This window comes from Meleagris gallopavo, chromosome 4, assembly GCF_905368555.1.
Source record: "Meleagris gallopavo chromosome 4, MGAL_WU_HG_1.1, whole genome shotgun sequence".
NCBI classification, from domain to species: Eukaryota; Metazoa; Chordata; class Aves; order Galliformes; family Phasianidae; genus Meleagris; species Meleagris gallopavo.
In genome coordinates this window covers 19,403,311-19,421,249 of record NC_139407.1, presented here as the reverse complement: position 1 = coordinate 19,421,249, position 17,939 = coordinate 19,403,311, and the positions used below count along the sequence as shown (strand labels likewise).

Genomic DNA, 17,939 nt, shown 5'->3' with positions numbered 1-17,939 from the left:
CTAATGCACCCGTACCAGATTCTAAATAACTCCTGTCTTTATTAATCCACTTATCATCACCACTAGCATAAAATATGATTACAGACAAAGAAGATACAATTTGCCATTCTTATACTAAATTCTGTATTGTCCATCTATGATTGTGGGCAAAGGTTTCCACATTATCCTCACTGATTACATTCCTTTAGGTTCAGAAACTTTTTCTTCCACTCAGGGCAAATCTTTAAGCTCTTCTCCTGTTAATATCTATGAGATTGGGAACATGCTGAGTCTCCTGCAGCTCACTCTGTATCTTTATGGTTTTTATTAGGCCTACCTGAGTGGATAACGAGGGAGGGATGGAGGAAGTAGCTGACTGTGTGCAAGGGGAAGCCATCTCAAGTCAATACACAGCCATTTTTTAACCAAACTTAGTTCTTCAACAGTGTTACTTTCCAACCAAAATGATGCCTTAGTTGAAGATAAATAATACATACAAGTTATAGAAAACTGAATTTCTAATTAAAATGTTATTTTAGTAAATAAAACATCTTCACTGTCATTTTAATGAGCAACTGGGTAGGAGCCTGGCTGTTGGCTGGGGCCAGCCCACTACATACAGTAAAGAATTTGAGACTAAAGGTGCAAGAAACATTAGTTTTAATAGGAGGAAAGACACTGGGGGTAGGTGATGAAAGTCAAAGTTACCATGCCTCAGTCTTACATTCTGATCCCAGTCACACTCTAGTTTTGCACTGGAGCAAATGAAGTTACCCCATATTAACATCAAAGCAATCTCAGAAAATTATCTGGTCCCCTGTTCTCGACGTGAAGCAAATAAAGACCTGTTACCTAAGCTATGCTGTGGGGCTTATGCACTTTCTCACACTCGACTTGAGCAACAATATTCCCAATGAACATATATAATTATTTGCTTGGATCGTGTTCAAATACGGAATTGTGCCATGGAAGGTACAATGATTTCTGTATAAACAGTAATTATTTCTAAGCAACTAGTGCAGGCATGATAATAATCTTTGAAATTGCTAGATTGAGTGCATTCTGAAGGGTGACTTGGAAATGGGACTGATTAAGTTCAAAATGTGACTGCAGAGAAAGCACTTAATTGCTGCATGATCAGCTGTTATTCCCTCTACCGTAACAAAAGCCACAGTACTTCTAGACCCTTTCTGTCCCATCTTATTCTGGGTTTCTAATCTAACTGTTCTTTTAGCTGCAACCAAGACAGACCACTTCTCCTTACAATACTCATTCTCTCATTCTCTTTTTCTTCTATACAATCCACCTTCAGGCCTGATAATGTTTGTATGTCTGAGTGTTTTCTGGTATAGAGACTAGCAGTTTCTGGTTATATTTAACCAAATGCTATTTTGGTTTTAGTATGGGAGTCATATGAGACTTGACCTGTACAAAACTCAAAATCTGTAGTCAATCATCCAGATTACAGAGATTCTGAAAAGCAGAGATCTCTTTGTATGAGATATGGCAAGAGATGGCAACAGATGGTAGCTCAGCTTCTCAGGTCCTATCATTTTTTCTGGAAGATATCAGGCTGGGCATGTCCAGGGGAAAAAGAGCTTTCATAACCCTGTGAGCTTTTTCTGCAGTTTCCATTGCAAATGTAAGCTATGCATCCAAGGTCTCTGCCTAATACACTCCCATTTATAACAGGCAGCTTTAAACTTCCAGTTACTGCACATTCCTTCCTTCACTGTTTAATGTAGAAGGATCAAGTGCTTTAATTAATTCAGCAGCAAAGATCTGGATATTGTCTACAGTTCTCTGGTAGATGTAATACAGCGTGTTCCCAACTCAGCCAGCACCGCAAAGGGCTTGAAGCTGGCAGAGTTAGGTTAATATAAATTAGGATTCTCACATCTCTAATGATCACAGCTTCATTTGCCCCCTGGTTGAAAAGAATACTAGATACAATCCTGCATGTTAACTACTGGTCAATACTACATAGCACAGCTTCTTACTATTGAAATGTGGGTTCAGTCATAGGTCACTTAAAGGGCTATAAATAGCTGTGTGTGTTCTTACAGATGCACTCCAAGGCAAGTGACAGCCAGTGGTACACTTTGTGCTAATGCAGCTCCTTTGTGGTGAAAATGTGTTACTTGTAAGTAAATACAAGAAAATAGTTATTAAAAACTGAAATAAATGTGGTCTTCAATCTGATGTATGAAGTGAATACACATGCTAAGATGAATGTTGCTTCTTTTAGGGACGTTGGCTTCTCTTGATTTCAGAATTTACTTGGACATGACAGCTGAAGTAATCTGTGCGTGAGAAAAAAAAGCAGGAAGCTCAGAAAAAGGATTGCTACAGCAGAGTGCACAGTGAGAGGAAGAAGATCCAGTGTTGTGCCTCTCTGTATCTTATTTTTGAAGCTTTTGATTTCTCAAAATTTGGTCAGTTTTGTTAGAGGATGTTTATCCTCTGTCATCTATTTACATCCTCACCACAAGAGCAATAGGCTATATTCCTGGAGCTAAAACACTTCACAGAAATTCAAGCACAACCAAATCCAGGATAGCTGCAACCCATTCGGAAGACTATAAAAGAAAGAACTGGAGAGGAGGCCTTGGCAGTAGAAGTATGAGAAAAACAGGCGGCCACCGAAGGACATTCAAGGGTAATTTGAGAGACTCTTAAAGATTACCTAGAGGATATCATTCCAAAAGGACATATGCATCTTATGAATCCTGTATCCTATTTGACAGCTCTGTGTTAAAACATGTGAACAACCAAATGTAACCTCAAAACTTCCTGAAGCAGGATGATGAGGACAGTGAGAGAGAAAGAGCAGAAAAGCAGTTAGTGGAACAGCACTTTTATCAGCTTTGCAATGTGCAGTTGTTACCTGAAGTGCAGGAACTACCTAATGTCATTTCAGTACAGTGAACTCAGACTTCTATCTATCCTTCATGCATGTATGCAGACTATACAGAAGATATGCCCTTACCTGCTACATAACTCAAGAACACTTACATTGCCTTTAAGGAGTCTAAAATCTATGTATGCATGTAAGTGAGTGGGATGTATTTCTCTAGTCCCAGATTCTACAAGAGACTTGCACTCACCTCAGCAATGTCACTGGCATCTACTCTGCTATTAGCACAGCTGTTTGGGGAAAAGAGTCTTCATTTTTGGAAAATGATAAAGTATCTCTATTTAGCCCATTTTTTTTTTTATTTTAATTAAACTCTCATGCGTAACTAGGCCTTGGAGTCTGAGTAGAGCTTCTATTAAGCAATATCACCATTTCAAAACAACTTCAGATTACATATAAGGTCTGTAAATGCTTCAAGTTCTTAGAACTGCATCAAGTACATGTATTACCATTTTTTTGGGAAGTGATTAGCTTTTACTTAGAAGTCTGTTTTATTTCCCAGCCTACAGAAAGCATGAGAATACGTTACATGACTCTGAAGTCCTCCAAAACATGTAACTGGTGTTTAAAGACAAAGTAGATTATAAACAACACATTCCCATAACATCAGCTAATTTGAAATGCAATCAGCATTCTCCATGCAAGAAATATGTCATAAAGAAGCATACTTAAGAAATGAGGATTGGTTTGCAAATGTTAGGTGAGCCCCTTACATTAAAAATAATTCTACACACAAATGAGAAATAAAATGCATACGCTGCATACCAGGAATCAAACCTGGCCATGAACTGGGGGTATCTGACATTTCCATCTTCATCAAGGGGGATTCTGTCAAGTAGCAGCTCAAACTCTTCATCAGTAATCTCCACGCCAAACCTGAAACAAACAGCAGTTAGCAGCACTAGCTGGCGGAGTTCACATTTGGGTCAACAGTACCCACAATACCCTGAGCATATGGCTGCCATTAACTCTTTGTTACTGCTTCGGTCCTCAAGATCAAGAGCACCACGTGAATATCAGAGGTTAATCAGGGTTTTGATCGCCTCAGCTTTCTCAAAGAAAGAAATTCTACCCGAGAGTCCCGGCATTGGTGAGGCACAGAAATAGAAATACTAGCATATTGAACTGTGTGCAATTGTCCTTTATAAAAAAGTTATTCATTACACTAAAACACTGGTATTGCTTAAACTAGTTAACTCTGAAAGGCTTTTCATTTAGACTGTTTAGCATGAAAGAAAATGGAGAGAAAAACTGTCTTTTTGGGAAACAGCTTCTTAGTGCTTTTGGAAAGCATTTCATAATGGCTTTAAAGACATTTTGCATACAAATATTTAAAAGTGTCAGTGTTTATTCATCAGCAAGAAAGTGTTTTCACCTCTCCAGAACAATCAAAACATAATCCTTGAAATACTGGCATAAACAGGAATGACTTAAGAAATAATAAAGAGCCAAGGCATTCATTCATCATTTTGCAAAGCCGATAAAAGTCAGCTGACTTACGGGGAGATACATTTTGGTTTTGGCAAGGCAGTGAAAGGGTACACAAAACATAGTATTTATTTGTTGTTTCGGTTTCATCACCTTGCTTTCCCACTTTACGTAACTCAAGAAATCCTTTTGTTGGTGTGCCACAGCAGCTTCTTATGGAGATTTATGACTCCCAGGTTTGGAGCACAGCAAATGGCCCATTTATCCTGCTTTAGGCTGCAGAGAGTCTGCTGAGGAGGGCAGATAGAGCTGCTTTTGCTGCTGCCCTCAGCTGACGGTACTCATTTTACTGCCTTTCAACTTTGCTTATCTACATTCACTTTTCATTTACACACGTGCGTTTGTGGAAGCTTGTGTTCTGCCAATAAAAACACACATGACCAAAGTAAACCTGCAGCATTTTTTTCCCTATGAAGAATAGAAAATCCGATTTTGCTGGAGAGCTTCAGTAAGAACAGATTTTCAGGAATCCATAACTGTTCTGGGGTTAAAGAACATTGCATGGGTGCACTGAAGATTAGCTACTTGCACATGTAATCAATGGACAAAATCTCCTGTTTGTTGCTATCACCTAATCTGTGCCTCTATCATTTGCTTCAAGGGATGATATGCCAGAAAGGATTAAGGGCTGTTTATTAGGCATAAGCAGTTGAGAAGCTATGCTGAGAAACAATATGTAAACATATGCTGAGAACCAGTATGCCACATTGCAGATCTGCAACTAAAATAGACAGATTAACCACTGTCCACTACTTTATCACTTCTCTGCGTATAGTCATATTCACAAAGAAATGTACCAGGTTCCACATAAAATAACACATGAGATCCAAGGAAGAAAAAGAATAGCACTTAATACAACATTTGTGGTTTTGTACAGTGCAAGAGTGTGTCTGGGGGAAGAAAGTGGACTTTTTATATTCCACATGAGTATCTTCAAATAGGCAAGATAGCAGCAAATTCACTACCTGTTCAAAAAGCAGAACTTAGCTTTTTGAACATTGTAACGTTCTGGAATTAGAAACAAGAATTGCTGGGATCTAAAAAGCAATTAAAAAGATCTGAGAAATGGGTCTTATCCTCTTTGTCCTCGTTTAGAGTAAAACTATCAAAGAAAGGCTCCACTTCTGGCAACTTCATCTGCCTTGTACAAGAGCTTTTGTAAATCCCAGAGACAGAAATTCATACACAGATCACTTCAGTACCTTTAGCTGCAAATAAATAATCTCCCAACAACTAGTTAGGATGACCTCTTTCTGGATTCTGGCTTATAATGGTTTTTTGTCATTTGTTCTGGTAACCAAAGGAAAACAAACAAACAAACAGCTTGGTAGGAAAATGAGTAACGATTTTCTTGGTACTGAACTCGATTTTGTCATGACCTGTTACTGAGAATATTTCTCAGTTCTATGGGTTCAGGAGAGCTCTGAGTAACTGCTCATTTAATTTCACTTAGAGAGGCTGATAGCCTGAGCTAGATAAGCATTTCAATAATGTGGAATGAACCACACCACTGTGCCAATTGCAGTGAGAGCTTCTAATCATTTCTTTCGTAAGAATGTCTCAACATGTTCCCCATATCAAGATATACACAGAGACAACTAGAAAAAAGGCTTGGCTAAGTTTAATGCACAACAAAGCTACTGCCAAGATGGACTGTTTTACACACATGGAGCCACTGCATAAACACCAGCTATACTACTGACAGTGTACAAGTATATTTTATGAGAAAAATACCAATCTAATTCAATGAACTAAATAATAATGTCATTTCTACCAAGAGGATGGGCCTGAATCATGCTCTCTTGAACGCTCTGCTGCTTATCTTTGGTTCTACTTACCAACCTTCAAACTGTTCTCGTGGATTGCAGCACTGCTGGTCACACACAACTCCTTGAACCTAGCTGGGGAAAAACAGCTGTCTGGATAGAACTCAGTGATCTCTGGATGCCACAGTCTCTCTTAGGAGATGTCAAAGCCATGTCAACATTGAAGGACTCCAAGTTCCTCAGACACATCCAGGGAGATGGGAGTTGATCCTGAAACTCTGGTCTAAAAGTATGCCTGTGTACAACTGATTTTTGGGGAGGTGAATCCTACTGGAACAGAGTGGGAATCAATATAGGGTTCCAGAGGATGCCTCATTCCCACTTTTTGTATCCACAAAGTCAGAAAATACACTGACTGATCTAAAGGAATAAAACTGGGGGAAGGGAGGAACAACCCTGCACCAACTTTGCATACTGACATTTTCTCCATTATTAAAATTCCAAAGACCTATTTTACATTACTGATCTCAGGATTTCTGGTAGCATGCTGTGACAACATTACATCCAACGTGCTCACTGATGTGGAAACAGAAAAAGCATTGAATGAAGAGAGTGTATGGCCTATACCATTTGTTATCCCAAACACTGATATTATACTTTTCATTCTGAACTTCCCCTCAAGCTTTACAAACATATCCAAGATATACAAAAGCAGTAAACAGGAGGATCAAGTGCTCCAGCATGCAAATGCAGCCACCTGAAACTAAGCAATGATTTAACCAAACAGCAACAGCAACAGCACACAACAGACGAATCACTGAGTTCTCCAGAGCACATTTCAAAGGCAGGTGCAATGGGCAGCACTTGAGAAAAAGATATCTATTAACTGGAGGGCTAAGCCTATTTAGACAGAAGCTGATGCAAAATGCAAGGGACTAGTTAACAGTGAGGTTGAGAGAAAATGCTTTGGCAGGAAGCCCAGAATCCTGGCAAAGGGAGCACCTGCAAAAAAAGCCACATGTGGTTTGTTGCACCAATACCTACATTTGCACGTACAGATTGGGAATAAAATGAATTTCCATTTTATCATATGGTTAACATCTGCAGTACCCTCAAATAAAGGCATCTCACATCTTAAATCAAAGGAACAGAGGTAGATAAGGCACACTGGGAAATTCAATCAGTGTTTTAGTGAGTTGTCAAAGTATCTTTTAATCATCTATAAAAACACCACTCCTGGATACCAAGCTAACAGCGAGTTTTTGAGAGGTCATTAGGGGAAGATAGAAGACACACACAGCACAACCTCAGTAAGCAGGCAATTGAGAAGAAGCATAGAAAGCAGAGAGGAAGAACTTGCTTAGTGTCCAGACTAGAACACTGCAGCAGAGATGGCAAGATAAATAAGATAGTAGACCAGGTCAGAGGGATAGGCGAGCCTAAAACTGTGCTGGACATTTGAAGTAAGAGATATCTATAATGATCCAGATGTACAGAGAAATAAGAGGGAGGGATTTTCCAAAAGCTTATGATATAGCTAAAAAAATAAGGGAATTATTCCAGCAGTGTGACCTCAGATCCGTTCAGGGAGCAACACAAGGCAAGGTATACGCAATTCCTGAGAAAAAACAGGCTGTTGTGAGGTGCACAGCCATTACATCCGAGTGGGAGCCTGCAATGTTGATGGATTTGAGAGTGCTGGTTGATGAAACACTCAACACAAGCCAGCGGTGTGCACTTGCAGCCCAGAAGGACTACAGCATCCTGGGCTGCATCAAAAAAGAAGCAGCCAGCAGGGAGAGGGAAGGGATTGTCCCTCACTACTCTGCCCTCTGAGTCCCCTTCTGGAGTACTGCATCCAGGTCTGGGGCCCCCAGTACAGGAAGGATGTGGAGGAGCTGCTGGAGCGGGTCCAGAGAAGGGTCATTAAGATATTCAGAGGGCTGGAGCACCTCTCCTACAAAGAGATGCTGGGGGAGCTAGACTTGCTCTTTGATTCTATGACCTTTAAAAGACATAGACCTGATCTCAGTGTGCTCATTTCCATTTGCCAATGTGTAATGTTCCACATGAAAATAGAGGAGTGTTACATCTAATTTGTCCAGACATGCCTATCTATTTTGCACCAGTAAACACACATAACTTTTTCACCTTCATATTCTGAAGACTGTAACAAATGCATCTGAACAACATAAACAACCTGCTTCTCAGCACCACTATACAAGTTTCATTCAATTGAACTTGTTAGGGTTACCCTAAAATGAAACTGATGTGAAAGACTGAAAATTAGACACCTTAACTCTTATAAATGCTATCTGAATCTGACACCTGCAGCAAACTGCCCATCCAAACTATTTTAAGCCAGATTCCAAGATCAGGACTTGAGCTAGTCTTCTCTTTGCAATTTACTTCAACTCAGTAGCTGAGAATTTGGCACAGCAAATGTGGCACGTGTATGAGAGGCAGAGATTTCTTTAACAAAATCACCAACATTGGCTTATATTTTAATTGCAGTTAATGCACAGCTTTTCCTTATTAAGCTGAGCTTTGAGGAATTCAATTAAGATATCTATTGTACTGCAGAAAAAGATAAAACTGCATGCCAGTGCTGTCAAAGGGTCATGACACAATTACAGTTATATCCAACACTCCAGCCACTCCTCACTCCAACCAAGCTTTTGACAAGCTCAATGAGGGATTTTCTAGACTAAGTATAAATCAGTGCTGAATACAGCCTGTTTGCTGCTTCCTTTATTCAAAGTGTGCCCTGCCATCTAGTGGCAAGGATATTCCAAAGATACCATCTTGTTTTTCTCACAAGGCAAACCTTGTATGGAAAGCTTTTCACTTCCTAATGTACATGCTTCAGATTTAACTACAAATCAGTTGAAAAAATACCACAAAGTAAAAACTGCACCTGCCTAATCTATATTGTGTTGAAATGCTCCATCCATGAGCAAGTTCTACGTGTAGTTTTGCAAAACGTTAAGTGCCTTTGTCTTGTTAACTGTCAAAGAGAAATTCACATTGTAGCTTCAGAGAACCAAACCACTGCATTCTTTTTCCATATACAGTTTTCTCTACCTAGTTGCTCTAAGGCTAAAGAGTTTCAGACCACACGGTGATAGTGGTTATTCAGAAAGAAATATGAGGAGGTAGAAGAGATTAATGAAGGGTACATAAGAATGAAATACAGCCACAGCTTAAGAACTAGCCAGCTGTGTCACAAATCGACATGTCTATTCCAGTAACGTCACTTCTGTCATTTTCCCTCACCCCAGCCAGACATTCTCATGCTCGTGCCTGTGGAACAGCTTCAACTCACTACAGGGGGCATGCAGGAAATTTGCTTTTTGCAGGGCTGCATGATTGCTAGTGCTGACTTGAGGGAGACAGGAAACACATGACTGGAAAGGAGAGGGAACTAAGAGCTGCAACTGAGTTGCCAGGATCTTTATGCTAACTACAAAACTGTATCCTCAATTTCTGATCTATTACACATTAATGTCAAGCAGCTCTGTTGTACTGGATCTGGCTGAACAGTACTCGTACATCAAGATTTTTTCTCACCCTGCCTCACACTAGCAAGTAGGCTTGGAGGAACAAAAAGCTGGGAAAGGACACAGGACAGCTGACTAACTGGCAGAAGAGATTTCCCATACCATGTAATGTCATTCTCAGCACTAACAGGTGGGGTGCAACATCTTTCAAGGTAGCCACTATAGCAGTTACTCAAGGGACTGGCTAGTCATCAGTGGGAGGTGCTGAGTGCTTTACATTGCTTTGCATATTTTCTCTTTCCTTCCCTTATTAACTCTTTATCTTGACCCATGGGTTTTCTTGCTTTTGTTCTTCCTACTCTCTACCCTGTCAACATACTGAGAAGTGAGTGACTGCATGTTTTGCTTTTGAAGATAAAAGTTCTCCCTCCCCACTGACAGATGGTACTAAATAAAGAAAATCATTACCTGCACTCATTTGCCATCTGAAATTCCTGATGACTAAACACCTTCTCTTCAACAAAGGAGAAAAGATTTTTCTGAGACAAATGTAAAAAAGAGAAAACAATACTAAGAAAGCACAATTTCATACTCATTGAAAGCAAATGAGCCCTAAGTTAGTAGAAGGATTGACCTACATTAAACCAGAATGCAATCACTTGGCAAAAAGGCCCAGCTCTATTTCAAATATCCTGCCTACCCTACATGATAAAGGGAAAATTGTTTCCCTTCCCAGTACACAGTTCCAGCCCATAGAATACTCCGATTGCACTGCACAAAACAGCATAAGACTTAATGGAGTTTACAGAAATATGACTTTATATAAACAAGACATTGGAGACCTCTCATATAACTAAGCACAGCAACAAATCAATTAGGATGCTTCACTGACATATTTCAAACTAAACATTTGCTTATGAACCAGTTCTCTGTGACTTGAACTCCAAAATAATGACTACTGCATTGTGAAAGCACTCAGTCTCCAGATCACAGTTATCATCGATAAGCATGTAGCATCATATCCACACAATTTTTTTTGCTTGTGATGCCAAACCACAACTGCAAGGCAGTCACAGAATTTTGCAAAGAGAACAGGCACCATCCTGGGGTCCAGTGGCTCTGTGACCCATGGTGTCCAGTGTTTCTTGGTCTTGGGGGCAGAATTAGGCAGTGTATGGGGAATGCCAGACACCCACAGCTGAAGGTTAGCCAGATGTCAAGGTTTCCAAGTTGCCAGGGAGTGTCTTCCTCAAGGGATATTACCACCTGGCTCTTCAAGTCAGTGATCCATCAGCTACATGCGCACTGGTGATAGACAGGGTCTGAGGATTTGTCCACTGACCACTATGCTTGTTGTTTGTCTGTTCCTGCAAGGTTTGTCTGTCCCCATGTGCTCTCAATGCACACTAATGGATGATGATCTGTAGAGCAACTCACAGTAACAAAACAAAAACAAACAAAAAAGAAAGTGAAAGAGTATTATCTTTGGAAAAGGATCTCTTTCTTCTATCACAGGTGAATTTCCTTTGTTTTGAGCTTCACCAACTGTTTGCATTCACAAATGGTTCACAAATTAAACACAGTAAATGTGATTAGACAGACACTTACCAGAGTGTGGCCAAGTGGAATGAAATCAGAGTGAAACAACTTTGCCAAGTTGGCTTCAATTGCAGTCACAGCAGATGATGTACTGATTCTCCCATCCCTGTGAAATCTAAGAAGGAAAAAACAAAGCACAATCAGATTTTACCCATTTTTTTTCAACCAATACCCTCAATTACTGAGACTACATATAAAACAGATTTTTCTTCTTTCATCTTCCTGTTTTCTTTTGTTGCTAAAGATATGGTGGAGGCAAATACACATCAAACAAAAAACCTGGCATGTGTGAAGATTATGACTACTGCTCTAGTCAACCAGATTCCTCTGCCATCCTGGCTGAGGAGCAGATATTGCCTGCACAAATCAGCATCTCACCCAGCCAACAGTATTGGGTCTCTCCTCCCTCATCTGCTTTTGGAATCTGGCAAATGAGGGTAAATAGTCCCGAACTGGACTGAAGAGCAAACCAAGCAGAAAGAAAAGTTAAACAGGAACTTTTTACTGCTTCAGTATCTTTGATCAGATGGGCCAAGAGTTAGGGCCTGATTATTGTTTACAACACAAAGACAAAAGGCCTCACCTTTACAGGGCATTTGAAGTTGCAAGCCTAAATGTTAGAAAAAGGATTCTTCAACAGAAATCAAAATATAAGTTCCTGAAGGAAGGGGCAACCAATGATGAGCCTCGCACCTCCATTGTTACAACCACTTCCACTTCTAAAAATCGTTAATTAACTCACATATTTTGACAGAAGGTTTGATTCGTTTCAATATTCATGACCCGGCTGCATAAACAGGTAACCACCAACCTTTGCACACTGTAAAACAATTTGTCAAGTTGCTGACAGGATTGATGTTGCTTTTACTTATCACTGTAAAACACCAGCTGTGTCACAGTTATGGATCAGTTCTGCTTTTATTTAGTGCCTTTACCATCAGGGACAGAATGCAGAATACAACTACAATTTTCTATTTTTTGGTACCAGTCAGAAAGTGAGAAGTTTTTTTCTCTTTGAAAGAGGGCCATCACTTGTGTTCCCTAAGCAATGCTGAGAATTGAGCTGCTTTAGCTAAAAAAAAAACCCAACACACTACTACCAACAGTCTGGACAGTATGTCTGCTTTCAATAGCTGTCAGGCATATCTGCATTTGTGCAAGGGTTTGGAGCCACCTGTGTGTCAGGTCTGGCAAGGCTGCACTACACTAGTAGTAGGAAATGCTCCTTGATGGGATTTCCCTCCAGATCAGATGGAAATATCAGACTACTTCCATTTTGCTTCCACACTGGTTCAGAGATTAACTACAAGAAAAAAGTTCTAGACAATTCTCTGCAGCCTTTACTCAAAGAAGGGTGACCTTGAATGATTCTAGCTTTCTATACAACTTTACCTCAAGTGCTTGTAAATGAGAAATTCAATAATTCCATATAAAAATAAGAAAAATAGCAGATACAAGAACCTACAGAAATAGAAAATAGAAAATTCTTCCTCTGCATTTTCCCTGTGCATAAAATACAAACAAGCATCCCACAATGTATGACTTCTGTGACACAAGATCAGACGTGAGGACTCTATCTGCTAAAAAAAAGGAATAATATAATTAGCTGTATTCTGTTCCTACAAACTGAACTGCTAGTGAAGAGATGCAGGCACATACCAATGGGCTGAACCACCATATGAAACAAGGGGATGAAATACTTCACTTATTCACATGTGGCTTTTCTACTCACATTTTACTAACGTTCAGCTGAATTTCAGCATTGCCTTGTATGAGTTCTTTTGAATTCCAACAACAGAGGGCAGCACTATAACCTGTTTCAGCCTGACACCAGACTCAGAAAAAGTCCTTCTGCCTAGGGCTGTCTTTGCTGTTTATCACAAAGGTTAATTTAGGATACTCCTCTGACACTGGGCACAGGCCCAGCAGTTAGAGGCACTGTCTACTTAGTAGGTATCTCCGGCTTCCCGAGTCACCCCAGCTATGGAAGGCCATGTATCCTGGCACTATCCCAGCCTGACCTATTCAGGGGAAAAACAATCCTGCTTCAGAAGGCCAAAGCTAAAATAAACCCAAGCTTTCTGGAGAGCAGAGGGGAGGCAAGGAAAAGCAGCCTATGCAAATGCATGCTTTACATCCTCTGCTGAAAGAGACCTCCTGCCACCCCCAATACTACTGGCTGAAGCTGAGAACAGCCTCCCCTGCTGAGCAGTGCCCAGTAGGAGAAAGTGCACAGCTTTAGGTTAGTTTTCCCCTAAGCTGTGCCAAGATCTCTCCTGCTCGCTGGAAATGAGGGTGTTGTAGAAGTGGAGGAGAAAGGGGAGGATGTAAAGAGAGATCTGCTTGGGACACTTTCATAGCATATACTCATTCATACCTACTTGTAATACAAATGTACATGCTAGACATATGAATTCCAAACGATAGAGCAACATTTAAGAGTCTATAATAAATGTTAGTTAATCAGTATTTATTTCTCATGACTTATAAGCAAATACTAAAAAGTCTCTTTTTTTCCCTTTGAATCAGAGGTAGATAGCTTTTCTTGTGCTCCTGCACCAGACGTATTCCCAAAAAGCACTACTCAAGCAATGACTGAAAACATTATGTTTTTATCATGCTGGAGGCAGCATGCCACATCATCTATTTCCTGACTTCTGCTTCCATCCCCATCATTTTTTTCCCCTCTCACACCCTGCACACCAGCTGAGTTTGGCAAATTGAAATCCAAAGGAATTTTTTGAATTGGAACTCAAATTGCATCTTTCCCAGAGTGAGTTGTGAAGCAGTAAGATACTCCACAAACAGGTTAGACACCACTTGATATTTTAAATCGGTCTCAGACATCTCTTTTGAAGGTATCTTTTGCCTAGTTCAAACATTCTAACCCAAACAAGCTTTTGGTTAGAATCATAAGTCACTGGCAGGTCCTACATCACCCGCTATTAGAATCCAAAGACATAGTAGCACTTCCTAACTGTCAGGCCCACGGAGAAAGGCAGAAGCTACTTAATATCTTTGCAGTCTCTTTTAGTTGTGTATCAACCAATCAAATAATCATGTCTGCCCAAGGGTCTGCGGCTGCCTAGATCAAGCCATACAAAGGTAGCAGAGTCACAAACTGCTGCATAGAATTCTTCAGCTTGACAATGGTACGTTATGCATTTTCAGCCTGTTACAGAACAGCAGTGGAAACATCTGCACTCACCTGTATTCTCTTCAGTGACATGGACACTTAAAGCATGAAATCAACTTTGCAACAGTCATCTATGCAGTACCTACCCCTTACATCTCTCTCTGCTTTGCCTAGGATGTTTCAGATAGGTTTTAAAATAATTTATTTCGCTCAGGATATCTTGTTCACAAAGCAGCAAGAAGCTCTGAGATCTACAGATCATATCAACCACTCTTCTCTCTTTAGTATGGTTACAGTCCTCAATATGAACATCTCAGTCCCTGAGGTTCTGGCTGTCTGGCAGACTCTGCATATAGATGCTGGAACTAAGGACTTCATAGCTGAAATGAATACACTTTCTTGCTTATGCTTTAATGATTTGGACACTTCTGATGAAAAAAAAAAAAAAAAAAAAAAAAAAGTCGTTCTCAGCAAGCCCTGACTTTGCTCCCAGTAATTTCAAAAGAAAACAGTTCATGAAGAAAACAAGTAATCAAGGATTTCAGCTGAAAAAAAAAAAAAAAAAAAGAGAGAGAGAGAGAGAGAAAGCAAATCAAAGTGAATAAAACCAAGATATTTTAATCTTCTCAGATCCTCCATTCTTCCTGATGCCTTCACTATTCATCACTATGGATCACTCTCTAAGCTGGTCATTGAGTGTCCATCTCTGACTTTCATCTTGTTCCTAGAGTTGCATGTATCAGCTGCAAATCTTGGTGTTCCATTCCTATATATTAAGGCTGAGATGTGTTTTTCCCCACGCATCCACACAGACAGTGCACTGATTCAAGGTCTCATCAGGGTTAGGGTTAGAGTTAGTTACAACATTTCTTTCTGTCTGGTCTGAGAAACGCAGTCTTAAAATCCTATTACACACCTAGAACGTACTGCATAGATATAACCCACCATCTTTACTGTATTATCCCTGTCTTTGCATCCTTCCACTAGCTCACAGTTCTCCAACACATGATGTGAATTACTCTTTGTATTCTTACAGCCCACCACATCCCATTGTGAAAATGTTGGCTCCTGTTTCCAGCCAGTCGGGTCAGACCATGAGATTAGTCTTCATTCGTACTGGTTACATTTTCAGACTGCCATTTTGTGCCTCCTACCAGGCTTCTCCACTTACGTAGGAGGAACTCACCAGAAACACAAACCAACCTTTTACATGGAGAATTTACTGCAACCCCACAAATCTTTTATGAAAACAAAACAGAAGAAAATACATTTCTTCTTAGCGTCTTGCCACTACTTTGTCTACCCACAGCTTGTCTGTGCTGGGAGGTCAGCACAGTCCTACAGACTGCTTGTGCTCCCCCTTGTGTCTGCTGTCGGACGGAGACTGTTGACTTCTGAGAAAAAGCGTTCTTGTGTCTGGCCAAGCCTCAGCACTAGTTTCCTAGGGTTCAGCAATGCAGAGAAACAAGAGTACACAACAGCTGGTGAAAGTTTCATCTCATGTAGTGTTTCAAGAAAATGCAGAACACTAAGCACCAACGAATTCCATGAAAAGCCAAGCTCCTTCAACTTTTTCTTTAATGACATTTCCAGCTACTGGAAATCCCTATCCTTGTTCGGTGGTGCTGGCAGAGTTAGTGAAAGGTCCTTTACAGAGTGCATTTGATCTCCTAGAAGTAGAATAAAGAGGCTGGATTGTCATATACATGGAAGATCTAAATAGGCATTTGGAGCAAAAATAAATCAAAAAACATCACCCAGAGCAGCAGGCACATGTCCTGGTCTAGCCCATTATTTTAACACTCAAAGTTGAATATCTCTTGAAATTAGGCATATGGGTTCTGGGAAGGGAGATCAGAAGCATAAAAAGGTGACTGCTCACTTCCAGTGCATTGCTTTATTTAAATACTGGCAGATGTGGATATATAGCATCACCGCTACAGAAATACGTATAAACCAAAGACCTTCTGTGGAACAGAATAACAATGTGTAACAGTAACTTCAAAAACTAACTGGAATTTTTATGATAAAGGCTTTACTAAATTTATCATCCGTTTAGAGAAAATGAAAAGCAACGTAAACAAGCTAAAATGAAGAGGGTGGGGAAGAAGCAGGTGAAAGACCTCTTGGGTTAGACCCTCCCCACCACAGTCCCACACTCCAGGCCCTACTCCCAATAGCACCCTGCTGCCACTCACTGACCCCAGTCAGCAGGGCACTGGAACACATCTGCCTGCATGCACTGAGGAGACCTCATCCAGCTGGGCAGCACTGCAAACACTGCCATCCTGTGGGTTCGTGTGAAACCAGCAGCAGAAGCTTTGAGATGTCAAAGGGATATTTACTCCCCTGTGAAAAGAGGAGTTATCACATCTGGTGAGTTAAGCATGAGGAAGAAAAAGCAAAGGTCAAAAGTAGCTACACCTGTTAAACAATGAACCCCGTAACTCACAGTCTAACTTTAGGGATCCCCTGTGCTTCCAGCTTGCACCTGCTTTCAGTTCTTGCTTGGGAAAAAGGTCTCTTCAGGTGACCTCTCTTTCCATTTCTTTGAACTGGGGAAAGACTCCATCTTGCTCATGGTGGCTTAGATGTGCAAGGTTAAAGCTGCTGTTGCTGAGGTTCATGAGAAAAGACCTCTACCTCAGAGAGCAGCAGAGAGCAAGAGAGGCGGGGGATCAAATTTACCGTCTCATTGCCTTGTGCTAACACAGACGTCAGTGAGAAGAGATTTGCTGTCCTGGAGGGAATGTCTCTTCATGGAACAGCCAATCTTTTAGCACCTACATTTAAATGAATTCTATTTCCATTATTGATACTATATTACCGAATTAAAGCTGACCTCATTAACCTCAGCTTTCCTCAGTACAGTATCATCCTAGAACCACATATGACGACTGTTTTAAGGCAAATTCCTTGGTATACACTTACAATTTGTTGCACTGGCTTTCACATAACTACTCCTGCAACAGCGAATCACAGGCTCATACAGACATCAGACAGAGGGAACGTGAAGAAGGCCACGTAACCTGCATTCATAGTGAAGACTGAAGTGCTTCCCTATGCACTGAAGGGAGGCAAGGTTTTGCTGCAGCCCTCATTGATCTCTCACACAGGGTGCGAGTCAAGCAACCTGAGCATTCCCAAGCACGTGCTTCCTAGAGGGGTGACTGACTGCAGTGCTTGCAGAGGGTCTGACCTTGCTGGGTTGAAACCAGGGCACGCTGCAGGGGTCACAGTGCCTCCTCTATGGGAAGGCAGCCTCTGGAACATGCCAGGATGCTGAAGACCTCAAGGCTGGCAGGCTCACACTGCATCAGACATGAGGAGGCTCCATGTCCTTGCCTTGCAGAGGCCACACCTGTTTCTAGTTCCCCCAAATGCTCACAGACACGTGCACACCGCCAACAGGTTGCCCTGAGAGGCTGTGGATGCCCCATCCTCGAGGCATTCAAGGTCAGGCTGGATGTGGCTCTGGGCAGCCTGGTCTGGTGGTTGGTGACCCTGCAGGGGGGGTTGAAACTGGATGATTGTTGTGATCCTTTTCAACCCAG

General features: G+C 40.9%; 1 protein-coding gene across 5 annotated transcripts in view; it reads right to left on the bottom strand.

Moving 5' to 3' along the window:
* LOC116216553 (uncharacterized) overlaps window positions 1–17,309 on the bottom strand; it is a 25,207-nt gene extending 7,898 nt beyond the window's left edge. Inside the window, exons 1-3 of one of the 5 annotated variants that reach the window (XR_014882896.1) lie at window positions 16,838–17,309; window positions 11,259–11,364; window positions 3,662–3,772 (exon numbers count right to left, since the gene is read on the bottom strand). Coding sequence is in view for 1 of the 5 variants with exons in the window: in XM_085222405.1 (XP_085078531.1) it covers window positions 3,662–3,772; window positions 10,119–10,135 (128 nt within the window). In the remaining 4 variants the exon portion in view is untranslated. Of the gene's footprint in view, window positions 1–3,661; window positions 3,773–10,118; window positions 10,153–10,350; window positions 11,083–11,258; window positions 11,365–16,837 lie in introns of those variants that run through there. The other 4 variants (XR_014882898.1, XR_014882899.1, XR_014882897.1 and 1 more) reach the window with 4 other exon arrangements.
* Window positions 17,310–17,939: the final 630 nt, after the last annotated feature.